The sequence below is a fragment of the Pelodiscus sinensis genome, chromosome 22, assembly GCF_049634645.1.
Source record: "Pelodiscus sinensis isolate JC-2024 chromosome 22, ASM4963464v1, whole genome shotgun sequence".
Lineage (NCBI taxonomy): Eukaryota > Metazoa > Chordata > Testudines > Trionychidae > Pelodiscus > Pelodiscus sinensis.
In genome coordinates, this window is record NC_134732.1 from 21378357 (window position 1) to 21390815 (window position 12459).

The 12459-nt window shown below is 52.2% G+C and overlaps 1 protein-coding gene across 1 annotated transcript in view; it reads right to left on the minus strand.

The window, feature by feature from the left end:
* Window positions 1-762: 762 nt before the first annotated feature.
* The window catches only part of GSN (gelsolin), a 50280-nt gene continuing 38583 nt past the window's right edge, over window positions 763-12459 (minus strand). Inside the window, 8 exon segments of the mRNA XM_075905465.1 lie at window positions 763-1137; window positions 1905-1965; window positions 2672-2749; window positions 6070-6194; window positions 7855-8029; window positions 8954-9124; window positions 10533-10623; window positions 11760-11893. Coding sequence (XP_075761580.1) covers window positions 968-1137; window positions 1905-1965; window positions 2672-2749; window positions 6070-6194; window positions 7855-8029; window positions 8954-9124; window positions 10533-10623; window positions 11760-11893 — 1005 coding nt within the window. The 3' untranslated portion in view covers window positions 763-967.

Sequence of the window (12459 nt, forward strand, 5' to 3'; positions counted from 1 at the left end):
ATCTCGTCTTATGACGGGCTAATTGGCTAGTGCGTTAAAAGATTTAGCATTTAGTGCTGGAGTTTTGAGCCTGCTAATAGCAACAGGTTAATAAAATGAAAATTCCTGCAAGGATCAAGAGTGAGTGCATGTCTATGCTAGAAATGCAGAACTCTAGCTATGTAGAGTATGTAGCTAGTGTTGGCTTACCTTAAGCCAAGCTTGGTGCTGGCTTTCCTTATGCCTCAATACTGCGAGAAGAACAGGCACCAGCCAGGGCTGCCCTCTGCATTCAATTTACGGGTCTATACTAGACCTGCTAAATTGAGTGCCAGAACGTCTATCATCAGGGTGAGTGAAGATGTGCCCTTAGCTCTTTAAAACACCTTAAGCGAGTAGACCAAACCTCAGTTGCTTCTTTGATATACTGTAAACAAAAGAGGCAACCTCTTGTTCATTGCTGCTTTCCATAATACATTCCTACTAAGTCAGTCCTTTTCCACACACTTAGAAAGCACTGGAATTTAAAAAAACAAAACCTTCAAAAGACTAATTTGGTCCCCAATCATTGGCTAGTTTTGTACAATAATGTAACATTAATAACATCTGCACTAAAAGGGACTTTCAAGTGTGGCAGCTAATGCATTTGTGAAAGTGGCACACTGAAGACAGTTTGGGTTTTTTTTTAAGTCTCAGGGTAGTCCAAATTTTAGACCAAGGATGCTATACCTTCTATTTAACCCAGTTTCTTGCAAGTTGCCATAACAAAACAAACGTGAACACTTTTAGTATTCCATGTAAGCTTTATTGTATTAAATACCGTATTCAAAGCAACGGGTAGGGTGATAGGTCTCATCATGAATTTCTTTAATTATTGCACAGCTAGTTGGCTATTAAAAACATGAATGTTTATCCTGCAGGAGGAAGTAGCTCTTGTAGGCAGTGAAGGCACCAAACTTGCTCTATTTAAAAAAGGATCCTCTTTTACTTAGGCAGCCAGCTCTGCCATGGCCCTCTCCAGAGGATCAACAGTCCAGTAATCGTCATCCCAACCCAGGAACCAGCCAGAGAAGGTGGGAGGTTCGAATCCTTGCTTGATGATAGTGATAGGAGTTCTCTTATCTCTGTTGGCAGGATCAGTTTCAATGTACCTTTTAGCTGTAAATACACAAAAAGAGCCCATAAAATCACTACAGCTGCTTATGGAGCAAGCAGAGAAAGAGGTTCTGGAAAAGCTAAATGCGGAACACAGGCTCTAGGTTCTAAAAAGTTTTTTTTATTTTTTAAACAGGCGATGCTACTAGTGGGGTTTTATCTAGGTTTGCTGACAGACTGTCCCAGGAGATGCTTTCAACCACACGCTGAACAGTATGAAAGGTTTCAATCAGGCATATAAACTGCTCTTTTCATGTGTGATTTACATAATGAATATTCGTATTTAAACAGCAGAGCACCATCCTATCCTGTCAGCCACAAAATGATCATTTAGCTCCCATTAGGGATTTAATTTTTCCATTAAGAACAGATTACCTACTTTGCTGCCTTTGTTTTTTAACTGCACATGTCAATGTGATATGTCTGTACTGCACATCTGTGCATTTAGGTATAGGGCTTAGAGCGGCAGCAAAGACAAAAAATGATGGATTCTCTCACAGTCAAGGAATAAAGGAATGATTTTTACAAAAGAGTAATTTTGTCACTGCTGGAAGTTGAACGCAGTATGTAAAACCACCAGTAGCTTCTGGGGCAAAACTAGAAGGATCCTTCCAGACGTTCAGTGACTTCTTGTACATGTATTAGTCTGTCAATTTTATGCGGTCATGAAGACAGGAGTTTTTCAAAACATTCTGCCCTCTACTCCAAGTGATCAAGCTGGAGGTGAAGAAAGAGAAGAGTTATTTAGGAGAGGGCCATGTGATTGTTACCAGATGTCACGGCCTCAGTCTTTTCTTCTTCATGAGCCTCATTTCCAATCCAGACAAAGACCTACAGATTAAAAATCAAACAGTGTCAGCTACAAAATGCCTCTCTCTGAAGTGAAACAGAAGTCCAAAGTCTCAGGGAACACAACAAGAATAAATCCATGCCACTTTGACTCAATTACCCACCTACTCATAGCAATAAATAGAGATTGCTACTGCTAGTGAAGTTTGAGAGAAAGTGTCCAACAGGGGAACAATTCCATGCTAATCAGATACATGGAAGAATCAGCCGATGTCTGAACTGCATCTTTACACTGAACAGCTACCCTGTGCCTCTCTACAAGCTGCCTTTTGGTTAACCGGGGCAAAGCAATCAAGGAGCTGTCCTGTTCCCACAGGAAATGAGGAGCCAACTTAATTATGTACTGAATTCTGACTACATGCTCAGGCAAATACAGACAAGGCATGAGATCAGCCCTTCATGAGTTCACAATGTGAGAGAGACAACAGATGGTGCTGGGAACTCCCATAGCCTGTCTCTTTCAGTCTCTCATCTGACCCAAGCAAGTGGCAGAATCCCAACTCAATCCTCAACCTTTGGGTTAATATTAATATAGTTTAATATCTGACCCATCCTCTGTTGGGTGACTTGGTCCCATGCGTGCAAGGGGGGGTGGGTGTCATCTTATCCATATCTATTGCAGCTGTGAGTCTGTCAAACTAAAGCCATATGGTCCATGTGCCCTCCTAGTCAATATAGTTGAAGGTACCTGGTCCCATGTGTCAAGGATCATAACATCATCTGTAGCAAGGTCATCCTGGGTCAACTCTCCAGGAACCTCTTCAATCTGAAAAGAAGGAGGTTAGAGGGGGATCAGCTACTTCAGGGAAAGCACCCAAGTCTGCATCATTTTATGTGAAACAAGTTCATGGAGATGCTGGTAATGCCATGAAGCGTATGCTGATAACAGTCTGTCCTCTTATGGGCAGTGGCACCTAAGTGTCAGTCCTCCCCAATCACCTGGCCTGGCCCTTTAAGATTTTGGGACATCTGAAGTGTAAAAACCTGAATTCGATCTGTGTTAACATGTGGCTGAGAAACGCGGACATTCAAACGGCATAATAAAGAAACGACATTCCTTCAAATTACGGAGCTACAGAAGAATTCTGAAAATACCATGGACAGAACACATAGTCAATTAACGTGTACTGGTATTTGTAGGGCACATCTTAAGAAGTTCATTGCCTGGTGTGTGTTTACAGGCACTGGAAGGGAAAGCCGATGACAAAAGAACATGAGGCAAATGATCGTGGCTGGACCATGTGATATCAGGTGGCTCAAAAGATGTAGCCATCCACAAACAGTCGCAGAAAATGGTACAGAATGGGCTACCATGGTTACAAACCCCCAGGAATGGACATCCACCCAAGAGAAGTGTGCAAAGACCTCAGAAATAGTGGAACAGGATTTATAGGAATAAATAGAATTTGAGAGGAAAGCTCATTACTGCCTCTTTAAGGATCTGGAACCGGGGCACTTTGGAGTGGACGGGGCAATGCTCCCCTCTCTCCCAGCCAATTGGGATGAGCTTTGGGAAGGAAACCAGCTTATATGCTGCCTGCTCCCACATAGCAAGGGAAACTTGGTGGGAGAAAGCTCTGGCCTCCCAAATCCTGCTAATTAGGAGGAGGAGAGGTGTCAGCTGAAGGAGAAATTGGCTAAGGGCCTACAGCTGATCTAAATCACCACCCCAACTCCAAGGAGGCTTGGGGGAGGAGCAATTGAGCAGGGGCTCTTGTTTTAAGGAAAGAGAGAGAGAAAGAGGCTGCCAGCCTGCCTGCAGCACAGCCCAGCGGCTGCCAAGGAAGCTGAGAAGGGCCTTAAACTCCTGTGTAGCCAGCTGGGAGGAAGCTGCATGAGGAGCCATTGTTCTGAGTGGGTGTGTGCAGCCCTGTGAGGGACACTGATACACAGGGGAAAGCTCGGAGCTGCCCAAGGAAGTGGATTGGAATAAGCAGCCTTTAGATGTGCCACACAGGATCCCAGGGCTGGAGCCTAGAAGAGCAGGTAGGTTCCCCCAGTAAAGGAGGGTTGCTCATAGGGCCACCTTAGCCTTTATTCGTGTATTTAGCTGTAACACCAGGAAGCTACTGGCTTGTATCCTGTCAGACCGTAGCTAAGGCATGTTAGCACAAGGATAGTCAGGTAGAGCAAACCTGTGACCTTCAGCTAGATAAATGGCCTGATAGTTCGGCTTAGTTTGCTTAATAGCAGGCGGTGAAGCCTAACAGTAAAACTGCAATTGCAAGAACATGGAAGTGATCAGCACAAACCTGCCTGAGCTAGCGGTGACTGTTCTAGTGAGTTAAATGTCATGAACATGTATTAATACGTTAACCCATAGGCTAAGTGATCCCAATATTGTAAAAGTGAGGAAGTTAATGTGGGCCCGTAAGGCTGAGCCTTCCCATGACTATTCCGGATGGTGTTCACCAGCGTTCCCACCCAGCAGTGGCTTGGCTTTTCCCCTCGTTGTTGGTGTTCCATCATTTCCCCTCCCCCCCCAGCTCTATCGTTCTCTACCATCAGCCTTGGGCATTGAGGAACCTGAGCCATTGGACTCCAGCCAGGGACAGGACTGGTCCTTTGTCCCTTAGCCCCAGAGCCTCCGGGAAGGGTGTGAGCATGCAAATGTAAGAGTTCATAGAAAGAACAACTCAGACAGCCCCAGTGCAATATTATTCCTGTCTGTTCATGGGATGGGAGCTTTTCTGGCTTTATTCCTTATTTTAATACAAGTCTCTAAGGGTTGACTTTGCCCTCGGTGGGCATGTCCCTCCCATGTGCCCTGACCGTCCCTACAAGCTATTGAATTCATTGGTTCTAGTTCTATGGCGCCTGATTCTGGAACAAGAACCGTATTCCCTACAACAGCCCATCGCTGGACATGCTACTGGCTATTAACAAGGATCAGGCAACAAGAAGCACAAGCCCTGGGATTTAAAGAGGCAAAGACAGATGAGTCTTTGGGAGCTGAAGGCCTGGCATACAGAGCGTTAGCCTTTGGTTTTTCCCTGTTACCTCAGAGAAGACCCGGCAAGAGGACTAGGTCTTCCACAGTACCTGTGCACACAACACCTACAGCTGGCTAGTGGGAGCAGCCTGTTTTTGCCGTGGAAACACACAGTTCATTCACAATTCCTCTGGTAAACGACAGAGTTTAGGCCCTGGTTTTGTGTAGTCATTCACATACCCTGTACTTCCAATCCTACCACCAGTTCCAGCCAACAGAGCGGGAGTACTTGCATCCTGCAAACCAGACGTAGCTTGATGCTACGGAAATTTGGTGTAGTGGGAAGGCGGCTTCGGGGTGTGCTGCTTTCTTTGCGGCAGGTGACACTAACACAGGGCTGGGCAAAATACGTCCTGTGGGCCGAATCTGGCCCACTGAGACGCTGGATCCGGCCCACAAACACAGGGGGAGCCTCAGGCAAGCCCTCTCCTCCCTCCCCCCAAACGCCACTTCAAAGGCAAATGGCCGAGCAGCTGCTTTTCCACCAGCTGTGAGCCTGGGGGAGATTTGAAGACCAGGCAGCATCTGAAGTATCTCTCCTCCTCCCCTCAGGCTCATAGCTATTCACAGACTCACACGGCCCCTGCCATGGCCGAGCAGCGAGCCTGGCTGAGAAACACACTGGGCTGCTGGCTGGGAGTCACCCACGTAAGTCTCCTGGCCAAATCCTGCCTCTGGCACCCCAGCCCCTCTCCCCCCCAAACCCTCCGCCCCCCCCTTTTGTACCCGAGTTGCCTGCTACAGGTCACAACTGCTTCACCCAAACTCCTTCCCAGACCCCACATCCTCTCCTGCACCCCAATCCCTTACTCCAAGCTCCCTTCTGCACCCAACCTCCATCCCAGTCCCGGCACCTCCTCCTTGAATATCACGGAAGACTTGATCGCTTTCCAAATTCTGGGAGTGGCCTTCCCATCAAAAATGATTGCCCATCCCTGTGCTAACACTCTCCTTGGGGAGGAGCCCGCTGGGCATTTGCTGGGGGGTGGCCTGGGAGGCAGAGCTGTAGCCTCCTGCCTGGCCACGACGGGTCCTGGCAGCTAGCGGCTCCGTAACGTATGAAACGCCGCCTCTTTAATCGGTCTCACACTCACAATGAAGCGCCCGCTCTTGTTTGAGCAGGCGAAGAGGCGAGGCGGGTGAACGTCCATCTTCCTGTCCTTCAGCCGGGGGGAGGTGCGATATGCGGCTTTTCCGCCCAGAGCCTCCCAGAAGCTATCTGCAAGAGAGAAGGGTTGGCTGATGCTGCTGCCACGTACGCCACGCCCACCCAGCCTCACGCCACGGGGGGGGAGGGGGAGGGAAGAGTCACCCATCAGGATCTCAAAAATCCACTCTGCGTGGCTGAGACCTGGATGGCAGAGGGACACACTGCTCATGCACAGAGGTTGGCCGGGGCTGGTTGCTCTGCTTATGCCCATGGCAAAAATCCCCAATGGCTGCTCCCCACAAGCGCAATGGAGGTGCCAGGTCATGCCCGTGCAATGCCCCAGACTGTTCCCAAGCCGGGGGGGCTGCAGTGGCAGGGGGCAGGGCTCGCCATAACGTGCTTTATCCAGAACATTGCGACTCCCCTTGCCCACTCCCAGCCGGCAAGGGACTATGGGCAGAGTCTGATCACGAGCGCCAATGACTTCTGCATTGGAGCTGCCTCAGTGGCACGTCTTCTCAATCCAGCCGGGCGGAGGGAGGGATGCACATGCCTCTAGCAAGGAAGCGAACGTAGGCTGGGGAGTGGCACAGGATCCTTGGCGTGGCAGGGCACTGCCCAGGCAGGGAAGCATCACACAGGACAGCAGGGTCAGAGCACGTGAGAGCCCCAGCGTCCGGCGTGCACTTAGATCAGGTGGTGGGAAGGTTCGAACGCTTGTGGCTCAGGGCAAGGGCTGGGGGCTAGACCGTCCCCCGGTCATGTCCAGTCTCTAGCAATGAGTTGAGCAGAGATGTGGGGACAGGGCTGGACTAAGGGGTGGGCTAGCCAGGCAGCTGCCCGGGGTGCCCAGCTCCCGGTGGGCTGCAGCAGCCACCCAGGGCAGGGGCCGTGTTGACCCCTGCAGCACCCTTTCCCCCGCGGCAGCAGGGCCCTGCACGGCCAGGCGCAGACCACCCTGGACGGCCCCAGGCTGCGCGCCATCGGCGGTGGCTGGGCTGACTGGGCAGTGCATGCGTTGTGCGCCCAGAGGCGGGGCTGTACGTCTCGGGGGTGGGTCTGCGCATGCGCCATGCGCCTGGAGATCCCGCCGTGCGCCTGGGGCCCGGAGCACCAAAATGGCTCGGGCCGGCCCCGTGTGGGGAAACAAAGATTGAGGCTACAGCTGCATTGCCATTTTTTTGCGGAAGGAGATATGCAAATCGCACTCACATTTGCATATCTTCTTCTGGTTCTTTTTGCAGAAGGGGTTTTGCTGCTATTTGGCCCTGTGTAGACAGGGCCAAATGTCGGGGGAAACCCCCTCTCTTTCACAAGACTCCTTATTCCTCGTAAATCGAGGTTTACAGGGTCTTGCGAAAGAGGGTTTTTTTCCCAACATTTGGCCCCGTCTACATGGGGCCAAATAGCGGCAAAACCCCTTCCGCAAAACGAATTGGAAGAAGATATGCAAATGCGAGCGTAATTTGCATATCTTCTTCCGCCAAAAAAAAAACAAAAACGGCAGCATAGCCATAGGCTCCTACCTGGACTCCCCCTATAGGACTTGCTCGTATCTTCTGCGGCCCAGTAGGGTGAGCTCCCCAGAGGCAGAACCACTGGTCACCTCTTTGCCTGACCTTTGTGTGGGAAGCCCCCAAGTAAATACCCGTTGGGCAACTGTCAAGGAGAGCAAGAACTGGTGGCTACAATGGAAGGAATCCCCGTGGCCCAGCCACGCCTCCCTCACCTGGCTCGCTGCCCTCGGCGATTTGCACCGGGCGCGCCCCCAGGATCTTCAGCAGCTCTTGTGCCCCAGCTAGCTCGGTGTCGCTGGCTGCTTGGCCCACCCAGAGATAAGCAGCAGATGGAGTTTTCAGGACAAAGGCATCGTTGGAGTTCAGCTCGCTGGCCACAGCCTCCAGCTGGAAAGCAACAGCACCGCAGCCATCCCACGGGTCAGGAGTTTTGCCTCTGAGAGATCTCTGATTAGCACCCCGGGCGCTCCTGAGCAAACGTGAACCACCCACCATACACACACCGATGACTAAGGATAACGCCCTCGGCCAGGTGCAGTCCAGCTGTCGGAGCGGAAAGTTTCTATAACACGCATGAGAGGATTAAACTGTCGACTGTGCCTGTGGGCACGTGAAGCCCTGACGCCGGAAAGGCAGGGCTGAGACCTTGCCACACCTCACCAGTGACAGCAGGATACTTATGTACTTGGAGGGGAGACCGCCACAGAGCAAACCCCAGCGGCTGCCAGTGGTGATGGTGTATTTGGCTTGATCCCCCTCCCCCCGAGTCAGTAATGAACCAGGACCCCAGCATGGAGCTAGGAGGCTCCATGAATTCTTGGCTAATGAGCAGGATTCTTTTCTATTATTTTTGAAAGATTGGGGGGCGGAAACCTGTATCCTGGCTCCAATTCTCTTTGGATACAAGACGCTTGTCACGTCCTACCCTCAGCTGTGAAGTGCCATTGTTGTGTGCTGTTAAACGCCCGGCTGCATCCCACGCCTGCAGTTTTCAATAGTGGGTGAAAGTCTCACTTGATATTAGTCTGCAAAGTCCTTTGGGAACTTTGGAGAAAAGCCTTTAACGGCATAAAATAGCATTAATAAATGCCTGGGAACGAGGCGATTATTAGTACTAACCCACGGGAAAAGAGGAAGCTCCCGATAGCTTATCTAGACTCCAAAGTTTGTTTCAATTGCACTCAAGTCCCACTGGAAGTTGAACTCGGCCTTGCCCCGGCCCCCAGAGGGAACATGCTGTGACAGGACATCAGATCTCATGTTCCAACTGCTGTCAGTGTTCCGGGTCAGCTGGGCTTTCCCATCACGTACCTCCACGGCTCTGGTGGCCCCGGACGTGCTGGAGCGGACCTGGAACAGCCGTGTGGCGGCAGGTGCCGTCTGGCCTCCATCCCTGGAGGTTCCACCATTGTAGACAATCAAAGGTTTCCCGCCAAACATGCTCATCAAATGAGGAGGCTCTTTTCCCTGCACCACGCGTTTCTGGGGGGGAAGGAAACTCAGAGTCACACATGAGAGGACACAGAGCAGCCTCGGATTCCCAAAGGGGCTGCTCCTTTTCCACCTCAGGTCAGATCCCCTCTAGGAGCAGGGAACCAGCCCTATTCTCGCACCTGATCCGTGGGTAAATTAACCCCCTTAAAATCCCATAGCAGGGACCCCACCTGACACGCAGCAACGAACACGAGTGTAAAGTGTTTGCTGCCTTCTAGCTACACAGCTGAGCTGCCACCTTCTTAGGCCTCTTACTGGGATCTGTGCCGCTTGATGTCGATGCAGCAAAGAAAAGACCCGTGTCACGCGGCAGACACCACTTGCACAGGTGGCCGCTGGCACAGCAACTGGAGCAGACACTAAGAGCAATCAGGACCTCAGCTGTCCATAACCCAGAGCACAGCTGGCCAGGGCCAAGTCAGTAACTTCTCCTTTGCTTGGGCTAGTGGTTTTGCTAGGTACAGAGCCTCTCCCTCGCGACTCTGGCAGCGCCGGGTGTGCAAAGGCTGCTGGGATCGGAGGGCAGAGAACTGCGTGGGGAAATGAATGTGCAAACAGGCCTGTATTTTTTCATGCAGTGCATAGTTAACCTGTGGAACTCCTTGCCAGAGGATGTGGTGAAGATCAGGACTTTAACAGGGTTCAGAAAAGAGCTAGATACATTCACAGAGGTTAAGTGTAGCAATGGCTATTAGCCGGGGTGGTGTCCCTAGCCTCTGTTTGTCAGGGGCTGGAAATAGATGACAGGGAAGAGATCATATGATAATTCCCTCTGGGGCGCTGGCATTAGCCACTGTTGGAAGACTGGCCTAGATGAGCCTTTGGTCTGACCCAGTCTGGTCATTGTTATGTGGCATTTGCTCTGAAGACGCTACTGAAACCGTCACGGGATGGATTTCAGTCCCCATGGCTCCTTTTGAGTCACGAGACCATACACGCAGGGCACTGCAGAATTACACATTTTGGTGCTTTCCCTTTAAAGAAAAGCCAGCTTAGAAACTCTGGGATATTATTCGGCTTGTGGGAACACTTTGCCTCTTTCTCCCGCCTGCACTGACCCTCTGGTGCCAAAGGCTCTCCTTTGACCTTTCTTTTTCCCTTGCGCTTTGATTTTTAAATGCAGCCAAGAACTAGAGCAGATGTCTATGCTGACTCTGGCAGTTTGCACTTCAGAACAGCGGCCTGCGGAAAGGGAAGCTAAATATAACCCCCGTTTTTCCTCTCCTCCCTGCCAGGAAGCAGTGTCAGCTACCAACTCTTCGCACTAACTGTGAGGATGCAAAGTTTATGCATCTTGCGCAGGAGGGTGTCCCTCCCCAGAGTGGGGCGCAGGAAACTGGCTTGCTCTGGCAAAGGCACACGCCTCGTTAGTTACAGAAGCAGCGGCTGGAGCTACCTGCACTGGGCTGCCTCCCAGCTCTTCGTCCAGCTGAACGCTGAGGAATGCGGAGGCCGTGATTTCATCCTGGGAGGAATCCGCACCCTGCCTGAAAAACACAGATCAAAACCTCGCAGCCTTGTCCTTGGGCCGCAGTGAGATTCCCAAGCCCTGAGGAGGTCGGGACAAGTCCAGGGCCTCCTGGCTGTTAAGCAACTTGCACAGCATTCCACTGCGGGCCTGGAGGGGGATCCGCTAACATAGGGGAGCAAAGCAGTGGGGGCAAGTGCTACCTATTCACGGTGAGCAGGGATTTCTAGGTACCCACGTTCTTCCACTGCGCCTCTCCTGCGCAGAGCTGCGGGGCTTAGCAGGAGCCAGGCATTCCACTTCCGCATTGGAACGTTCCCTTAAGGCAGGGGTGGAGAACCTACGGCTGGGGGCCGGACCCGGCTTCCTTGGATTCCACTCCCCCTCCACCGTCAGGGAGCTGATGCTCCAACCCTGCAGCCCCCCAGCCTGCTGCTGCACCCCCTCTCTGTTCCTGCACCCTACCTCCTGCCCAGCCCTCCCACCCCCAGTCCACTCCCTCCCAGTCCTGCACCCTCCCAGATCCACAACCCCAGCCCCACCCCAAGCCCACTTCTCGGCAGCCCCCTCCCACACACTGAACCCTTCATTTTTGGCCCCAGCCCAGAGTCCCATAAAATCTACGAGCCCCCCCCCCCCCCCCCCGGCTCTGCTGTGCCAGAGGAATGTGGAAAGTGTCTTTCTGCTACTCAATCAGAAGCCACGTCTGTGAGGTTTTTGTGGGGGGGGGGGTTACTTCTCACTTCTGTGGGCCCCCCCCCCCCGACCGATTTTTTTCTGGGGGCCAGTGGCTGAAGGTTCCCCACCCCTGCCTTCAGGTTTCAGCTACACAGCTCGTACGGGTGTGAAAGCCACGTGCAAGAGCTAGTGTGCCCGGGCAGTGGCTGCTGCTTTCTCAGCTCCACGGGGGACTGCCACAGGGCCCAACCACGGGGTGCCCGGTTCCTTTTTACACCGACCCCTTCCTGCCCCACATCCCCCAGCTTTCCCCCTACTTGCATTTGGCCTGCAAGGGGACCCTCTCCGGGGAGAAAGCCAATTCCCAGCGGATGGCGGGGTGAGCAAGGGTGATCTCACAGCAACGAGCTCCAGCCCCCCCCAGGGACAGGGACGGGCATGTGCCTTTTTGGCCTCTCTCCAGAGAACCCCTCTTACCAAGTGTAGATGATCTGTCCCGTTTTCCCTCCATGCTTGTAGTCATACAGGATAATGTAGCTGTCCCCGCCGTAGAACTGGCCGTACGCCGATGGATTCACGGGCACTTTCTCGGAGCCTTCTATTCTCCAGATCTACAAAGCCGCCAGCGGGAAGGGGGAGGGGATATAATCCGTGAAATGTGAGAACAGAGCGAACCAAGTTGCATCAAACACGGGACTTTTTTTTTTTTCCCCCGTTTCCTTCACATGTTCCACCTCCTCCAAGCCATGGGCCCGCAGAGCCCCCTGCTAGGGAAAGGTGGGAAAAGAACAAGCTGGTGACACACAAGCTCTTTCCAGAAAGACCCAAACCCAAGGCCAAACTGCCCCGGTTTCGTTAAGAACCCCAAGCCTTGGGCCACATGCCCCAAAAGGGTAACTGAGGCAGGGGCAGTGCTTGTGGGCTGGGCGACAAGTCTGGTTGCTGGCTTGGTCGTACCTAAGAGTTTCTCCAGCCTAGGGCAACCTGGGATGTAGCTTTGTCCCAGATTTCCAAGGGAGCAAGCCCTGTCAGCTGGGATAGTACAGAAGAGAGAAGAGGACGCCATGGCATTGAGCCCTTCTGATCACAACCTCCGTCTGGCTTCTTGGCACCAACGCAGGAGCCCGCCGAGAGGGAGACGCTACTTGCCCCTCGTGTACTCCCACACGGTCCCCGT